General features: G+C 38.2%; 2 protein-coding genes across 2 annotated transcripts; one reads left to right on the top strand and one right to left on the bottom strand.

Annotated features, from left to right (window-relative positions):
- Nucleotides 1-6,360: 6,360 nt before the first annotated feature.
- Nucleotides 6,361-6,903, bottom strand: LOC145909672 (uncharacterized). Its single transcript, XM_082997027.1, has one exon. The coding sequence runs from the start codon at nt 6,901-6,903 to the stop codon at nt 6,361-6,363; it is 543 nt and encodes a 180-aa protein (XP_082853153.1).
- A 2,583-nt stretch (nt 6,904-9,486) lies between these two features.
- Nucleotides 9,487-11,714, top strand: LOC145909074 (uncharacterized). The gene is made up of 5 exons (XM_082996395.1): nt 9,487-9,535; nt 9,605-9,689; nt 10,425-10,498; nt 10,606-10,747; nt 11,448-11,714. The coding sequence occupies exons 2-5, from the start codon at nt 9,679-9,681 to the stop codon at nt 11,590-11,592; spliced, it is 372 nt and encodes a 123-aa protein (XP_082852521.1). The 5' UTR covers nt 9,487-9,535; nt 9,605-9,678; the 3' UTR covers nt 11,593-11,714.
- Nucleotides 11,715-19,793: the final 8,079 nt, after the last annotated feature.

The following is a 19,793-nucleotide window of genomic DNA, read 5'->3' as shown; positions in this document are numbered from 1 at the left end:
TCTAGTAACATCTCTTTCAAGATGTTGCTTAAATAAGCAACATGTGAATTTTGACTGTTTGGGCTGTAAAGCCAGACAGTTTCTGAACAGTAACATCGAAATTTTACACTGTCTCAATACGCATCATTGGATTTACTTAAACTGCCTCATTGAAAATTACATCTTTTATTGTGAGTATTCGAATGCTTTACTAATTTTATTACAACCCAGTAATTACTAATTACACAGTGTTAGAGTCTTTATGGAGTCATAGTTAGGGTTTGGGTTATCCCGAGTAAACATAACATAAAACCTACACTTCAACGTACCTATTTCCAAAGCTTGCGGGCGGGAGCTGAATCAAAATGATTTCACCGGTGAAAACGCTCAGCGGCAAGTCGCGGTAGATGCTACGACACCAGGGCACAGTCAGGTGGTAAACTCCTAATGGGGATTACCCTATTCCTTACTTGCTTTCCCTATTCCTTACTTGCTTTTCTGAGTTGCACACGTGCTTATGTCATAAATGTAGTGTGTTTCGCATGAGTGATTGTACAACGTGGTAGTGTCACGTGACCCCCCTCTTATATAAGTGATCACCTGTGCCGTCAATGGCATTCTATTGCAACCTACGTTAGTGTGCACCGCTGTTCCGTTCCGTTTATGTTGTGTAATTAACTACAACAATATGGTGTCAGAAGATGGTGTCAGAAGAGGACTTCAACATATTTGCCTCGTCCACTATTTAAGAGAAAGAAGGTATGGCCTTCCAGATATCACCGCCGGAATGCTTTGATTTCAACAAGCCGGAAAGCTGGAGGACATGGATTCGCAGGTTTCAACGCTACAGATCGGCGTCTAAATTGTCTGACGAATCAAAGAAAAAGCAAACTGATACACTAATATACACTGTAAATGATATTCGTGGAAATTGCCACTTAAAATGGTGGTCCACTAACTCCACCGTAAGGTGGGATCGCTTCCCACCTCTAAAAAAATGAGGTGGTCAGTTCCACCTATGATTTCCACCATTGTAGATGTGAACTCACCACCCTTGGTGGTAACTACCACTCAGCTCTCTGAACCACCCAAGGGTGTTTCTGCGGCTAAACTGACACTGCTTGTTTTGTGCAAAACAAGGTGTCACAAATCTTATTCTCATGCACGCTCTTGGCGATTGTACATCGCACAGTTTGCACCTGTCGCCTACAGCTTGTTTAAAACACGCTGTACACAAATATGGCGATATTTCACTGGTAATTTCAAAATACAGCAATAAAGTTGTAGAGACTTTACCAACTGTTTTGGAAAACAAATATTGAACACCCAATAACTGCATATCATTGCAACCACGGCTTCTGACAAATTAGATGCAACACATAACTTTATGCCATCTACAAACACAGAGTACTGGTCTTTCTCTATAAATAGATGTGGAAACATGTTTTCATCTTCCTGCATATCAAGATAATAGGTATTACCAACACAGCTTAATGTGCCAAAAAGCGTCAAACCAGATTAAACTTTAAATGAACATAACTGTTTCAAACATATTTTTTCAGTCTGATTAGCAAATAGTAAAAATATATGCAATGACCTGGTTTGTTGAGAAATACAATGCAATATTTTCTTTCAATATAGTTGGCCAAAGCAACAAGACTTTTTCCATTCTTCCTAAAAAGAATAAGTATTTGTTAAAATATGAGGTCGACAATTAATTGCCCCACAAGCCAGATTTTTCCTTTTATTTTAACTATTTACTTGTTATGCCATGTGACAGGCCAATGAAACAAATTTAAATGTGAAGTATATGTTACAAACACCACATAAACTCAATTCTTACGTATTTGCCTAAACCTCACGCCTGTTTTTTTAAATATAGATAGACAGGTACCTGTGAAATGCAACTGGTTATTCGGTTTGACAAGATTTTCCCGCCTTCGAAGCATTTTTGTATCACGAAATTTTTCCATGAATGTTTCCAAAACATCTACTTTAACAATCATTAAAGAATCCAGATTATTGCATGACAATTTGCACAACATGGCAATTTAGGTAGTAGATTTACATTAAAACATTGTGAAAATATACACCTACCAGATTGATTTCACCCAGTGTTGGAAACTTCTCCAAAATATCCTTACTAGCAGCACCTTTAGCAATGCAGATTCCATAGAAAGTGAGTGATTGTAAAAACACAAACTATACACCTGTATATTAATGGTCACCAATGGTTTGTTTGTCAAGGTTTATAGTTTCCTATGAACATACAGTAAACCTCGCACATTCTTGATTTGCTTTGGGATATCTTTGCAAAAAAAAACAATCTTGAACACAGCTGTAACCTGCGGTTTCCCATTACTCAGACATTTTATGGTAACGGCACACTTGTACCCAACAGTATTTGATGTAAATTACGGACCTGTATGCGCGAAAAAATTGGCTGAATATTCAATAAACCTATCCATAGCTATATGTTATGTTAGATTCCATTCGGCACATGATTTGTATCAATTTGTTGCGTTCAAAAAGATGGATACCAAAGTTATGTTAGGTTTGTTCGGTCGAATTTATTCAGTTTATTATTCAGTTGCTTTGGAACTTTTGTGGCACATTGTTCGAGAAACCCTGTTACATTTGTACGCGCCAGCACGCGCCGAATGCTGAGAGCATTTTGCGATGAACATGGCAATTGACTGTATATGTAGTCTTTTCAAGAATTTGATTATCAGTACGTGGCTGTGAAATCTTTGTTACCAGATCACGTTGCTTTCAAAACAGATCAGCATGCGAAGTCTTTTCCTATGTAAGAGTGATTAGTTACTGTAAATGAGATTTCTACCATTTATTTAAAAACTATAGGGCCCCTGTCATTGCCGTAAATATATCAAACTGGTTGTTCTTCGCCAGCGCAAAAACCTTACGAATTTGGAGTGGGGTCACTCTAGTTTTGTCATTAAAAAAATCATCTATAGTTTCCTAAAATATGTAAATGTTAGGTTTCGTTGTTCAGCTTTGTAGCATACACCAGCATTACACAGACGATAACTTATATAATGCAAAGAAAGTAGGTTACAAGAGCAGGCCTACAAGTTTTAAATATAAGCAAAAAAAATAGTTTGTAGTCAACACAGAAACGCTTTTACAGTCAATCTGTAAAATGTCAGTTATGTGTTGTCCTTTATCCAGAACAAACGCAAGCCTTTTTTCAAAGCAGAACAAATACAATCGTTGCCGATGCTGATTGGAGAAAACCTAGAGAAGAAAAAATCCTTGTGTCATGCGTAGAATAAGCGTGTTGCTGCGAAAAAAATCGTTCATTTTAAACATGTTTTCAGTGATATCTGTAATACGTGCACAAAAAAGATGCAAAACAAACATAGCCGAAAAACGTTTTTTGTAATTTAATAAAAGCTCGTCGACGAATCAAAAGAGCACCAGAGAAAATTTGAGAAAAGAAGGAAGCACGAAACAAACGGCAGCATATAGAATAAAAGAGTGTTTCGTTGGGTTTAGTGAAGAATGCGATAGTTTCAAGTTTCATTTATAGCTTTCCACATGCCGTGCAATGCTTTATTGGCTGTAACACCCCAGTGAACATGACGTCACATGTATTCACTATATAAGCGCGATCAATTTTTGACGTTGCCGCTTGCACCGATTTACGACAATATTTTTGTGTAGTAGTTCTGCTGGACAGTTGAGCAAATAATATTATGTACACACATTTTTTGGTAAAAATAAAACTCTGTAAAAGTGTTTTCTATATATGGACCTGCATTGTTGTTTTTCTTTTGTTCTTTGCTTCGGCATATTTTGTTTCACCGTCCAGGTGCTCGTTAATGGCCCGAATGACGTGAGAGGGAGGCGGGAGAGACACTATTACAAAATTAAGCGATCTGATGAGTTGGTTATAGTTCGGCGCCATGCACTAAGTTTGTTTCTGTAACGTCACCATTTCTTCCGGTAGTCCCTTGTTTGAAGGGCGCAAAGTTGTATTTCTACTAAAACTAGTTTGGCCAGCGAAAATTGTCACTCTTGAAAATTGTTTTGTCTCAAAAAGAGAGCACGCCTTAAAGCATAAGTGATGCATGGTGGTCAATTTTACGGTTTAACGAGCACATACGTGCTGTTGTTAAGTCGAATTTAAGTTAGTTTCGGGCAGTTTTAGTTCTTTGAGAGTTTATCGCCCTGAAGCACCCAAGGCAAATTGTCAACCCAGTTTGCCTTGGACATTGCCATAAGAGCACTTTTCATATGCCTGTGGAATTCTTCTCGTACATGGCGTTGTACTTCGGAGGGTTGGCAAGAAAGACACTGCCGTGTTCACTTTCCAACATCTTTCTGCATTCCATGCCACACGTAATGTAATGAGCACCGATGGATGAGAAATGTCGTGCAGTGCATGAAACACGTGTTTGCGCCATTCTGTCGGCACTACAGGTCGCAGTACTCTAGTGTCGTAAAACATATCGCTACCATTCTTTTCAAATTTAAGCACCTTAAAGTGGAGAATTGTTATAGACGTTCGAAAATCTGCCATTTCTTGTTTTCTTACTTGTTGTGCCGCAGAAAGAGACTTCGGATCAAACTGCATTCCAGAAGGTTGAGATCCAGCTAATAAAAGCGCGTCGCTGGGAAAACTAGAAAGTGCATCAGCGACAGAATCTGCTTGCCTGCGACAAGGCGCATGTCTATGGTAATATAACATGATGGACCTTTACGTCATTAGGTGGTCATGAGTGACTGAAGCAGCTTGAAAACAAGCTTAGAAATACATAAATTTACTAAATTCAGAGTTCCATTTGAAATGTCATATTTTTCTAATAAGTCTTTGGGCAACCAGGCGTGTCCTGCTAAAGAGATAATTTAAAAACGTTTCATACACATTATTTTTTAAAATACCTCCAGGTCTTTACCCAAACGATGTAATTTTGGGGCTGCCGTTAATTAAAGGCCATGTTCGCACAAATACCAGAAGTGTTACACGTTTATTTACAGCAGCGGTGATCCAACCTTTTTTAATTGACCCAGTAAATTGACCAGATATAAATATATATTGCCAAATTAAAATCCCCCAGTGAGCCCTTTTTCAAGCAAAATTAGGGACAGAGTAGCCTCCAACGAGTGAAAACAATGTTGATACTGTAGCGAGGTGTTTATTCGAGGTACGAACTACAAGACTGAAACAATGGGCGAATAAACCACGAGGGACGAGAATAAAGAAAAAAGGCAATTTGTCCGGTTCGCTGTAGGAGCGCAAACGTGAGAGAGGCCGCTACATTCTTTTTATTTACATTCTTTTTATTTAAATGGCTTGTGGTGCAATATCACATTGTCGTGCTAATAAGCACATGATGTCACTTTCTGTTGTTTCAGATCTGTACATATCACACTTCATTATTCGTACTCAGAAATATGGAGATGGACGCTGCGGGATGTGAAAAATTGTGTAATTAAGTTTATTTTCGGTCGAATAAAATTAACCTAATTTATTTATCAAACACAGACTACTAAGCAGGCAAACGTATCATAATACTGCGAATAAAGTGTCCCTAAGACGAATTTACCGAAAGCTGCACGTACAGTTTTCAAACACAGCTGCTTGCCTGGGTAAAAAGCGTGCAAAAAACAATCCCATTGTTCGTTTTGTTTTATCCATTCTGGCGAAAAAGTGCGATCGATTAAATTGTCGCCATATTTTTAATGAACGAGTTACCTTAAACTAAAGCTAAACATGAAACCATGATATAAAAAGGTAATTAACGTATCACATGTGGTCTACCACAATGAAACACGCGCAGGATGAAACCGTACTTCGGTTAAAAAAGAAAAAGGCACGACCTTTTTTTCTCGCCTCTCTCACAAATTAAGATCAAAAACCGTTTCTTGCACTTGTTGTGCCCTGTTTAATGCAAACTGTACTAAACCAGTTTAAAAATGTTTTCCATTACTACGCATAAGGCTTGCTGCCAGCACTTGCACGACCAAAGCGCCTTCTATGACGCCACGCAACAATAATCTCGATTTCGTTCGCAACAGTTCTAGCGCAACTTTAATCAGCTGTATTTTAGAAACCAGTCGCCGTATCAAGCTTGTGGCGTGCTTTCTCTTTTTTCGTAGTAAAACGAATGATGCGCACATGGCATAACACATGACACGTAAGAGAGTCGCAAGATAAAGGCAACACGCACTGAAACTCACATAACCCGCGACGGTACATCTTTACAACATATTGTGTCGCTACATTACTCCCCCCTGGAAGCGGGTTTTGCACTTTTTGGAGGTCGGCCTATCTTTTTAGCCTTTGGTGTTAGAACTGGCTGTGTTGCATCAATAAAGGCCGGCTTAAGGCGATCAATGGAGACTGTTTTCCAAGTTTCAGAAATATCTAACACAAAATATTTGTCGTTGCGCTTTACAATGTGAATTTAAAGGAGGACGATATCCATCTTTCCGAACAAACACATACTCGCAAGTAAAAAGCAAATCAGAAAGAAAAGTACGATAAGTTCGATGGCGGGACATCGGTACAGGTAGAACACAAGAAACGGAACTGCGAAGCGTTTTAAGAAATTGCGAGGGTTCGACGGCAGTGGTGGTGTGCGGAATGCAATCACCCGGTACTGCGATCGGTTCGCCATGTACCAGCTCAGCGCTGGAGGATTGACGATCTTTCGGCATGGCCCTGATTCCCAGCAACACCCATGGCACCTCATCTATCCAATTTGAAGTCTGGCCATTAAGGAACTTTTTAAGTGGCGGTGAAAACGTTCCACAAGACCATTTGCCTGGGGGGAAAGCTGTTTTGCAGTTGCGCTTAATGCCAATAACATTGGTAACAGTCGCCCACAGATGCGATGTAAATTGCGATGGAACGCCAAATCGGGCGATCCAATGGTGAGCAAGTTTCTGTTGTAGCATCGGCCTCAGGCAACGTAGTGAAACGATCAACGATGGTAAATAAGTATTTGTTACCTTGGCATTGTGAAAGAGGCCCAACGATGTCAACGTTGATGTGTTGAAAACGGCTTGCTGCTGTATGATAATGCTTCAATGGTGCACGCGTGTGTCTGCCAAATTTTTTGGCAAGCACTATACTATTGAGCCCACGTGCGAACTTACTTATTCGTGCCATGCCAGACAAATTTACTTGAGAAGGATGCGCCAACCGACGTTGCCATGGTTGTGGAATGATTGGTTGAGGGGAACCGGTTGACAAGTCACATAGGACCGTTAAACCGGATTCAAACTTTATGTCCTGAAGCTTTAACTTTGTAAGCGCTGAGCGGTATGTTTGTACATCTTGGCTTTGCACTTAAGTTCAACAACCGTTGTTAGTGCGGTTTTTCTGCAATAAAACGACCGCCTAATTAAAAGATTAGGTAAAATTGTGAAAAGTGCGGGCAGCCAACAAACTTATATCGTTTTGAACAGACACTAAACAAACATACAACAGAAACCTTTGTATCTTTTTGGCAATGGCTGCTCGATGATGATTTGTCAGACTTTGCTTCCATTTGCAAAGCAAAAATCAACTTTGTATATTTGTAGTCAGAAACCGGGCGTGTTTAGTATTCTTGTTCGGTCACCAGCGCAGTTAACTTCTATGTCGCTTCCACATATATGCATACGTTTGACACAACGACGTTTTCATGTCAGTATTTTTCTAAAGGTGGCAAATAAAATGGGTGCAAAATATGGCATAAGTCCCGATCGCCGTCAAATAGTTTTGATGTTTTTTTATCAGCGTGCGACATAAGTCCATTGATATTGAAAGCGATTTACTTAGTCAAATATACACAATATCCTGCACGATTACATTTTACCTAAATCATCTAAGTGAATCAAATCATGTAACTGAATCATGAAATCATCACGAAATGCTTACAAATTAAAGGATTTTTTATTTTGCACGCAATGAACAACAAATATGAAACAAAAAATGTCATGGGTCCATGAAACCATTTACGGAAACAGTCTCATTGTCGCGGCAAAATCCAAGTTTAAACCGTAGGGAAATAAACATGAATTCTAACCCAAAGTTCAATCCCACAAGGGCCAAAAAATGCACATATATCTTCGTTAACTACCTTCTTTTCTTTTATTGGGTTATGGGTTATACACACAAAAAGTCGATGACTGGACGGTAATATGGCTATGTTTTCCCGTTCGATGTATGCGAATAAATAAAAATTTCCAGACAACGTGTCAATAATTTATCGACACGCGAGAAGCGCAGCTCAAGAAACTGTCAATCAACTTGCAACCATGGTTGCAACGTCATGATTATGGAAATAATTAAATGCTGAGCAGGAAATCGGTTGTCACGCTGTTGAAGAAGGAGACCGAGTGTTAAAATAAAAATCTGCGGGAAGCAAGGTAAGATCTTCCCCAACGTTGAAATTATACACTGCCCTGATTCTTTAACTTTATACGATGCATGTTTCGAGACGGAAGAAGTCAACACAGTTATTTTACAGCATTTACTTCAATCCGCGCCACCACACAACAATTAGCCCATCCTGTGAATATTCTTTATTAACTTATATAATATTATCTTCTATTTTGACTTTTAAACCGAAATTGTTGCAGGGTGGTGAAAGGATTTTATTTCGTCAAAACCGAGGAAATGTAATGGTGAGTTGACCGTAGAAACCCCAACGCATAATTATCAATGCTTTTCTTTTAAAATTAGTTGAAAAAAAAACACATGTGCTTTAAGTTGTTGCTCGTTGCGTCTTAGTTTTTAAAATATTACAACACCGGAACATATAAGTGAGGTTTGTAGCGGTTGGAATGTTTTAGTGTAATAAATATGTTCATTTTACACATCCACGTTTCGTTTTTCTAGGGACGGGAGGAATTCTTTAGATGTCAAATAGTTTGTATTGGCTCGTGTTCAGCCTGTGTTGATTTAAACAGATGTACGTTGACTGTATAAGATATTTATTCAATCAAATATACACAATATCTTGTACGATTACAACTCAACTGATCAATGACAGCTGCTGTATCAACAAATATGTAGAATATAATTACAAGTTGTCACTGCAAAATCCAACTTTATAACGGGTAATAAATACGTGTAATGATACCTAATTCAGTCACACCAAAAAAGACCAAAATGAATGCATACCTTCTATTAGCGAGTGCAATGGTAGACTGCATTAATCGAGGAAATCCTTTTCAACGTTTGTCATAATTTGGATTTTTTAATTTCACACAATGACGTTTGTTTCACAGGATGTCTTTAGAACGCGTGAAGACAGTGGATCAAAAACTGTCAGTTTTAAATGTCAGAATATAAAGGAAGAATGCGTAAAATCCATATATTAGTGCGGCAATATGTGGATATGTTTAATTGCCGTCTATAGGGTGGGGACTCAAACCTAAGTAGAAAGGTTGCTTAAATACAAACTAGGCTTCTCTATTTAGTAAAATAAATATATTCATTTTGATTTCCCTTTCCTGTGAAACGTCTGCAAATATTTTTGTTGCAGAGTTAGGATATTTTGCTGTGATTTAGGCCAGCTTGTTTGCAAACAAACTTCAGGTATGGGTAGTTTGGCTGTAATAAATCCATGTCAACAAACATTATATCATAAAGTCGTTGGCTTTGCAGAAGTTGTTGGTTGGTCAGAGGGTGGATTTAAGACGGATCAGTGCAGGTTCCGTCGTGTTGACCCCAGACCAAAAATGGGAGCAAGGTTTGTAAGCTATTTAAATTATCTCCAAGTTAATAAATAGCCACATTTTTCTCGGAAAAACCATAATAATCCTACATTTTGCGCGATAATAATGAAAATAAATATTCTCCCTGGTCAAGCCAAGCGCGGACATTTTGAACTATTTAATGTTGTTATTTCTCTGCAAAGTCTTATCATGGCTAAGACTAGGGTTTGTTAAATAACGTTAAACTCGGCCTAGTGTGTGAATCAAAGTGAATATTCAATTTGTCTCATAAACTTGACCGGTGTCTCACGCTTCTCCAGGCGCACTGTGAGTGCAGGACGAAATTTTGGTCGGTTAATATCGCGCCTTTTTATGTGCTGGAGTAAACTAAACGTGGTTTGAAGTGTTTATATCAGACATATGGTTAAACCAGTGTGGTGATTAAACTTTTGTTTTGCCAAAAATGACAATAAAACCCCTTCAATGTAAGTTTATAAAAAATATGAATGGTTCAGTGAGCTGTTGAGATTTGGCGAAAACTACCGAATATTTATTCTAAGCGTTTGCGCAACAAGCGGAGACAAAAACGAAAAAAATAAAGACAGTTTATATAAAAAGCCAATTTTGGCGGTTACTTTTAGCTTAAATAACTTTGAAGTGTTTCTTGGACCTAAAGTTTGTAACACTCAACTAAAATTCACCATGACGTCATTCCCCTGTGCTAAAGAAATATATCATTGTAAGATATAAAATCTTTGTGTTTTTATCAGGTATTGGTTGAAGGTGGTTGGAATCCTGCTCTCCTTCATCACAATTGCTTCAGCAGGGTATAAACGTGGCGCAAGTAAGTATTTTGTTACAAATCATAATCTCTCAATTAACTTTATATATTTTTAGTTTTACAGATTTTGATGGATTTCAAATCGATTTACGTTCATGTGTTTTGTGCAGAGTTCACTTGCGATGATGGGAGGAAGATGGGGGCTGCGTGGTTTTGTGATGGTACTCGTGAACTCGATTGCTGGGACGGAAGTGATGAGAAACCGGCCAACTTTCCCACTTATCCTGAAAACCCCACCAGTCCTTACATGAGGTGAAAGCACTTAAATAGGTTCCCTACATTCGTTGTATTAGTGTTAACCAACCAATAGACGATGTTTTTAGGGTTTGACTTTACTGGAAGTAACAAATTTTGAATAGTTTATATTAAAGTCGGAGACAGTTTCAAAACCCCACGCATTCAGCAGTGTTTTTACTTTATATTTCAAGGGAATTATTGATTGCGAAACACTCCCACGTAATAATAATGTTGTTGAGGTAAGAAGTGGCCAGTGGGAGGCAAAAAGAGTTAATCTAAGATAAGTAAAGGTTTATATCAGGGGTGGCCAACACGTCGATCGCATCACAGTTTGCGTTGACTTCACAAAATTTGAAATAAATGTAATCGTCAATCTTTATGCATAATTTACCCGCATGGTTGACTTTGGGGTGGATAAGACCTTACAAAACAAACAGTGGTCAACTGTTAACAGCTCACAGAATTAATAATATTGGCTCCAATTTGCTTTCTATTATTTTTTTTTCAGCAGATTTTCCGCTTAATTATTATGAAGTCGTATGTGTATTTTTATTCACACATCTGCATACACAATCGTGCATGACTAGTTGGCATTAATCTGGTTTATTTAAAACCAAGCCTAACATTTACAGATGATCAGCCATGACGACTTATTACAAACACAATATCTCCCGAAACTATTGTTATATGACCTAATACATTACTTTTGTTACAGTTGCGACAATAAGTTGGACTACAGAAATTCAAACAGAGTATGCGCCCTAAGAGTGAAGGAGTTTTGCAAAGGAGTGATCCAATGTGTTGGAAAAACACTGTGTGACTTCTGCCCCTCCCACTCCCAGTGTCCGAAAAAAAATTGAAATAAACGTAATCGTCAATCTTTATGCATAATTTACGGAAAAAACTAAAACTTTCATGTTCGCCAGTTTAACACATTGTTTTTAAATTGAGTATTGTTACCAAACACGTGGTATTATTACGACACATGTGGTATTATTCAGCAATACGAAGAAAAAACATTCTGTTTCTTGGTCACTATAGTTTCCTCAGTGAAACATTTTGGGCGCAGAACGAAAGTTAAAATATTTTTGATATTGTAGGTGGTATAAATACGTTACAATCATAATGCATTTACTTCTAAAACTTTGCAAGGAACTGACTATTATAGCGCACGAAAAGTGTACACCCACTTACAACAGGTACGTATTTAATGTTATTCTGAATTACTTTCTTGGAAATTCAGTACCTGGCGCACGTACCGACGTAAAAGCTTTTGTTTGTGAAATGCGCATTTTATTTCTTCGGTAACCCAACCAAACTACGCAAACCCCACGTAGGTTTTCTGCCCAACTCGAACTCAAGCAGCAAACATGGTTCTGTAAAAATATACAGGAAACTTCCCTAAAATTCGCCCACCATTTAAATATTCCCGTCGCATGTGAGTCGATTATTCAGAAGCTTGATTGCTTTCACTGACAAGTTGGCCACCCCTCCATACCAAAAAAGTGATTGTGGCCGGGATACCCTGGGTTCTTTCTGTGAGCTGCAGACAAATGGCCACTGTTTCTTTTCTTTTTTGTACGGGAAAACTAATCCGCCACCACGAATATCACACAAAAACTAAAACAAAGCAAAAGAAACAGAAATCATCGAAACGATGGCGAAAAACGGAAAACTCATGATACATAATATTAGATGGGAAAAAAGACGCCAGAAAGAGGAAGTTATGTTAAACGTGAAGAACAAAAAAAAAACAAGTTATGTAATGGCACAGGATTAAGTTTTGCGGATGTAAGAATGGGGTGGAGAGAAGGTTAATTAATTGTAATGTATAGAATGTTTGACATCGGCCAGGACGCCTTCAGGAAAGGTGTTGTCCCTGTTTCGCTGGATTACAAGCTATAAGTTACACACAACCTTATCATTGGGCATTAGATTGTAACATGTGCCACATGTTCAACTAATCAATAAACACAGGCAGTTTGTGTTGTTACAACGGGATAGGTTTCATCTGGAGCCCAGTCGTCACAGCGGTATTTTGAATGTACTTCGTCACATAGACATTTAAAGATGCTTGCCTGATGTTGCGTGTGTAATGTGGCAGTACGATGTTTTCTTCCGTTTGTTGGTTCGCATATATTCGGTAATGCCGTCGTCCCGCATGGTTGACTTTGGGGTGGATGAGACCTTCTAGTACGAAACAATGGTCAATTGTTTACAGCCCACAGAATTTATAATATTGGCTCCAATTTGCATTCTATTGGGTTTTTTTCAGCAGATGTTACGCTAAATTATTGTGAAGTCGTAGATTGTGTATTGTTATTCACACGTCTGCATACACAATCGTGCATGGCTATCAATAGCACACATCAAGACTAACATGTACATATGTGTACGAGATGGTTTATAAGATACAAACGTGTTTACTGGACAGTTAGTACAAACAAATTGGTGGCAGCAAATCTCACGTTTTTCATCGGAATGGCTACAAACATCAGTGATTTTAGGTATTTCACTTCGTGGAGTTCGTCACACTCAACCGCGTGCCAAAATACTTTCCGCCCCCTATAATTTTTTTAAAATCTCCGGATCTGTCAAGTATCTAGTGCCGATTAACGGGAAAACAATTAAAATCGGTACAAATCCCAGGTCGGTCACAATTACCGTTTGTGACGCAGGTTTTTTCCCCTTCGCACCTAATGTATTTGTATGGTTTTAACCAGTTTTTCGCAGAAATATTTAACGACCGAAAATGATGATCGTTTTGCATTTTTTGTGTGTTGTGCGTTAGGGTAACATAATCAATGAAAAATCTACACCTTATATTAACATACCTTGTTTTTATTCGATTTGATGTGATATTTTAGACCATTAATTTTATTGGGGGCTTCTGACAAAGATATTTTACAGTTTTTGACGTTGAAGTCATGGGTTTTATTTCGCGGTTAATGGTCTTATTGGGTAGTTTTGTGTGCTTTAATTGTTTCTATACAAAAACATACAGATTCAAGTCGACTTGATGTGGTATGGCTGGCACTTTTTTTGCTAATCCATTCGATTTTGTAGGTGATGCAGAGCAATTACGTTTTCCGTAATGTGTCCATGCTTTATCAAAATTGCTCTCACAAGTAACTATAAAGTTTTCTTAGCGTTCAATATTAATAACGTAAAGTGTCCTCAATATACAACAAATCAAAACGAAATTGCAATTGAAAACTTTGAACTAAAATCCATCGATTTAACCAATCTGTCACGTCTGAGTTGTGTAAGTTGAATACAGATGGCCACTGTTTCGACGTTTTAGGTCTCATCAGTGCAGCTTGTGTGACTATCAGACAACTTTACTGACCAAACGGCCAAGCAAAGACTTCCACTTTGTGTACATGCTAAATTCTCTTGATTGGCACTCTTACACTAGCTTTCGCGATTTCCCTCGCTTCGTCAGGTGTAAATAAACAAGTCTTTTACAAAAGATTGCCTATTTGATAGAATTTAGCTTGTATACAAAAGACTAAAACACACGTTTGATAATTGCACTTTGTGGTAACTATACAATCACCGTCATCCGTTGGGAACCAAACTAGGTGCAACAGTGGCCATCTGTATGTGGCTACACTTTGCCTGTCACGTCTGAACGAATATAATTAAAAAGTTGACAGAGAGGGTAAATAGAATACCTGGAATTTGTACCGATTTTAATTGTTTTCGCGTTAATCAGCACTAGATTCTTGACAGATATAGAGATTTTAAAAAAATTATAGAGGGCGGAAAGCATTTTGGCACGCGGTTGAATGTAACGTACCACCTAGCAAAAGACGAAAATCGCTTGTGTTTGAAGTCATTCTGATAGAATACTGGGATTTGTACCGATTTAATTGTTTTCTCGTTAATCAGCACTAGATTCTTGACAGATACAGAGATTTTAAAAAAAATATAGGGGGGCGGAAAGTATTTTGGCACGCGGTTGAATGTGACGTACCCCACGTGGTAAATACCTAAAATCACTGATGTTTGTAGCCATTCCGATGAAAAACAACTAACTGTCCAGTTTGATTTTGGTTTAAATAATTAGACGTACTGTGATTTAAAGGCAGAACAAACACGTTTGTATCTTATAAACCATCTCGTCAAATGGTGATCATTAATACGACGCTATTATCAAAGAAATACATTCGGATTGAAATTTTCATAATACTAAGTTTAGGATAAAGCGAATCTTTGGTATTGTTTATATTTCTTGACATATTATTGATGTTATGACAAGATGTTGTAACAAATCCAGTGTGGGGCATTTTTGCTTCAGTGGAGTGCATCAGGTGTTTGGAGGTTAAACTTCCTTTCGTAATTTTGGGTCAGTTTTGAGTTGAATTCCCATGTACGGGTTTTATAAATGTTTGTCGCAAGGAAACCGCATCTGCACTCAATTTGAGTTTTTAGTTATAAAATAAACGCGAAACATTTAAATATTTTCAGTGTTGATGAGGAAGTGAAGAACGACTGCTCAACAACAACAACCAACTACATACAGGGGAGGTGGGAATGCATAACTTATTGTTTACGTACATTTGTAGGTTCTTACCAACACAATGTACTTACTCACTTGCAGGACAATCTCCAGTTTAAACAAAAGTTTGCAACAATGTTTACGCAGTCGAACGTAATTATTACACGAACTTACAAAGATTTTGACTTCGTAAAAACGTGAATAATTATTACCTCAATGGTTTGGTTACTGTTGTTTTCTAAACTACTGTGGAACAAACCAACACTCAGAGACATGGAGCGAGTTACAAACAATGTTGTGGTTTTGCAATTTCACTTGTTCAACGGAAAGTTTTTTTATACGATGCTTCATTCGTATAAGATCAAATAACGTCACACTGCGCAGAAGTTTACGCTCGGTAACTTACGCCGGGTCCACACTCACGTTTTTTGCGCCGGCGGATTCTTTGTTTGTTTGACTGTCCCGAGCGTACGCCCGCACGCCGGCGTATAAAGAAACAAACAAAGAATCCGCCGGCGCAAAGCGCGAGTGTGGACCCGGCCTTACGTCACGCTGCGCAATTACATGAATAACTGTGTCTCGAAGATGTTTGTGTTAGATACGACAATGTCACACAATACCAAGACCATCCATTTATTCCAATTCAAAATGTTTCGGTCTGTGGCGCCATCGCGACCACTTCAAACACTATTGCATGTAGAAAGATTACGTTATACAAACGTTGTTATATATCGGTGGGCAACATTCACTGACATCATCACAATAACCACACTACACCTACTTCGTTGCTACAAAACACAGGATTTAATTAATTCCTCCAAAGCCTGTTGCATTCGGCTGCTCTAGGGTGGATATGGCTTCCGCCGCATCTCACTTTGCCATTATCTTCACGGACGATGTACGAACCCGGTGTCTCAACCACTTCGTAATACTGAACTTCCCCGTCGTAGCCGACAAAAATCCCCGTAATATCGTTACGGATTCGTTTGAATACTTTTATCGCGAGTTCTTAGATATTTTCAATCAAATTCCTTAATACGTGATAATAATTATTTACAAAATCCTATTACCTTACTAAAGAAATACCTCCAAGGTCGTTAACAGTTGGAACTCATGCTTGTACCGAGTTCTCCAGACATTTCCTGTGCAACGTTGACGTATGTGGTATTTGGGTTGCACTAATCGGCATGTAGTACTGATATGTGATACCTACATGTTTAACCATTGCCACAAAAATAAGACGCAGACTTTTGTGGTTACTTAAAAGTACTGCGACCACGGCGAGAGTTTGAAAGAGGAGTCGCGTAAAAAGTCAATTTCGTCATCACATTCCACACGTTTGAGAGTTAATTCTCGCTTTTGTCACAAATTGTATTAGTTCGTCAAGCTTATTTTGCTACTTTCTTTGTTTTTTACCTGGTTGATGTAAAAACTATAACAAAACTTTTGAGAAATCGAACAGGTTTGCTATCAAGACGTTTGTTGCTGTCACTGCTTTGTTTCTGGGTGTCCCACATGGGCACTGTTACAAAGTTTAAGGTCACTTCTGGTTTGTCGCCACCGGATTCACAGATTTTGTGGTAGAGAAATCTGTTTCAAAACTTACCAATGACAAAACCTCATAGAACAGCCACGAAATCCTGACAAGCCTTACAATAACTAATAAAAGATTCGTTTAAAATAATAACAAAAATATTCCAGCATGAGCAACAAATCGTTCGCACAAAAACATACCAGAAACCACGTGATGTGTTTTATACAGGATAGGTGGAGGTGGGTGGGGTTCGACAACAAACAACTGTGCGATGGGAGGCGGGATTGTGGTGTTCAGATCCACAGTTTTGACACAGGTCGATTCTTCGTCCACGATGAAGATCCTCAAATTTGCAAACATGGCAATACAGCGACACAAAAGACGAACTTCTCAATATTCCTATGTCCAAAGTATGCGACGGTAAGGAAGATTCTACTGCCCAGCGTTAAATGGAGCCAAAGTAAAGTTATTTCTTGTCAACAAAACCACAAAAAATTAAAGACACCCTAATTGCAAGAGTTAGCGATTTTAACTATAAAAGGCAAGTAGGTATCGGTGTCTGTTCAGTATTGTTTGTCGTAATGCCCTTTAGAATCTTCGCACACAGTTGACCACACAGACGGTTTAAGTATTTCCTTGATTTCTGTGACAGATTTCTGTCAACGAATCGGATCTTTCTGACCTCACAATTAACTGCGATGATCAAAGTGACAAAATAAACTGCAAGGACGGAAGGTTTTATTGCGAAAACAAAGATCCATTGTTCGTTAAGAAAGAAAAATGATGTCAATATGAAAGAAATTTTAGAAGCGCCTAATGTTAAAACGACAAATACCAAACGATAAAGTGCGACTCACTGCACAAATCATGTTCTTTACACCTAACCACACAAGCACACCTCAACGTTTGCCACCAGATGAGAACTGCCAGTTTACCAAATATTTGGTATTTTTGTCGCCAGTTTTTTAGCCAATTAGCGCGTCACACGCCTTCCACGTACCCAAAACTACATATGTATATTGCAGTACACATTTTTTGACCATGTCCATATTTCTGTTGTGCACCAATTACATACAAAACAGTAGTTTCGCATTGTGCTGTTTACGGACGCCAATATGACCAACTTAGGTAAAATAAAACAAAGTTTGTTTAGTCTTGGTTTCCTTCTGGAAGGTAAAACGTTGGCGACGACATAATCACAATCTGCTCCATTTCGCACAAATCATCTGCTCGTTTTGAATCTATCCGTTTCCGATCTACTCATGGGGTTTATCTGATAATGCTGGCGCCGCTGGTGTGTCGAAGTTATTGTGCCCATGACCTTATATGGAGATCAAGCGGAAGTTGCAACACAATTTGCTTTCAAGCGAAACCTTGGTGTTCACAATGGTTCTGTTGACCATATTCCGACTGTATGCTGTGAAAAACGCAAGTGAAACAATTGTATTTGGTTAAGTCAGCTATTGCCAACTTCGTTGAACCGGTGACGGCCCCTTCCGAAAGTTTATGACAGCTTTCTCTCTGGAAATATTTTATCTCCAGAAATTTATTTATTAGGACTATCGCTAGAATCTAAGCCTGACACGAGAAACGAAACTGAAACGAATATTGTTGAAATGACACAGTTGTGCCCAATTTTGGAACTACATGGTAGAGAAAGAGGGAGCAATTTCCAGTCCGATGGGATTCGAACTGACAACTATGTTCCCCATCCCTCGATTTGAAAGAACCACCGAGCTTGAAAACTTATTGTTTTTAATGAAAACACGTGAATGTTCTCTTTTGTTTCAGCCTCTCGATGCATCCTTGAAACCGGAATTGAAAACTGTCATCCTTTCCATTATCCTCTCCTGGGCATTCTCGTTTACAATTGATTTTATTCCACTCACAACTCAACTTTAACATTTGTTTGAAACTAAAGCTTGAATGAATGAGAATCCGTTTTTGACAACGTTGCAGTCGAATTCTCTGGTAAAATATTGTCGTAAATGTTGGTGGTGAAACCAGTTTCGAATGACACTAGCGCTGGGTATACAGGCATGAATAACTTCATGGGTCGATTCGTAACTTTCCAACTCAACTTCACAAGCAACGATTCACAAGTTTATGGATATTCTTGAGGATTACAATTACACTGAGCTATTTTATATTTCTGGATATTTGGGGTTCGTTTTTATTCGCGCAAAATCGCCCCAAAATTATCTCATAAGGCGCCGCAATATATATATGTATATATATTTAATATTTGTGTGAATTCACTTAATCTTAAAAAGTAATTGCGTAGTTACAGACACCGCTTTAGTCCGATTACAGCGCCTTTACGTGTGTTGAAAGGTGTCCAGTCTTGAGCCGTATGACGACTTGGCTGAATGATAAATTGTGGGACGTTAAACTTATTAATTTTTTTTTATTTGGCCATCATTTATTTATCAAATATTTTTCACGAAAACTTGAATAGTGATCTTTAACCATTCCAGTGAGAGTTAATTATGCTTTCCTATTAATGGTTTGGTTGTCTCTCTTCTTTATGAACCATAGCAATTAAACGGTAAAAATTATTGAAACAAATTAACAGATATTAGTAGGATGAGGTTTTGGCAGTAGATACGGAACTTATTGAACTCACTGTGCAGAGCTTTTTATAAACAGAAATATTTTTGAGCGGAACATTCCATTTAAGTTTAATTTGCTTTACATTCTTAAGTTTCATGTTTACTTTTAGCGTATGTTGGTGTCATTTCGAATAGCAAACATGTTAAAGTATTCCTTGCAAGCTTTCCTGCTTTGTTATCTGCAATCCACAAATCAATGCAATTCGTTAATAGGTAAGCTACGTTTAAAAATTTTTACTGTTATCAGTTTTAAAACATTTAATTTCAAAAGTTATCTGCCCACCCAACTGCTGGAAACAATTGTTCGGATTTGTGTGAAACTGATGATTACGCTGGAGTTCCCCTTTGTCTGGCTGCAATGCACGCAGGACTGATGGATAGTAAGTTACATTGAAAATAGTTTAAACATGC

Source organism: Ascidia mentula, chromosome 7 (assembly GCF_947561715.1).
Source record: "Ascidia mentula chromosome 7, kaAscMent1.1, whole genome shotgun sequence".
NCBI classification, from domain to species: Eukaryota; Metazoa; Chordata; class Ascidiacea; order Phlebobranchia; family Ascidiidae; genus Ascidia; species Ascidia mentula.
This window is presented reverse-complemented; position numbering and strand designations above follow the sequence as displayed.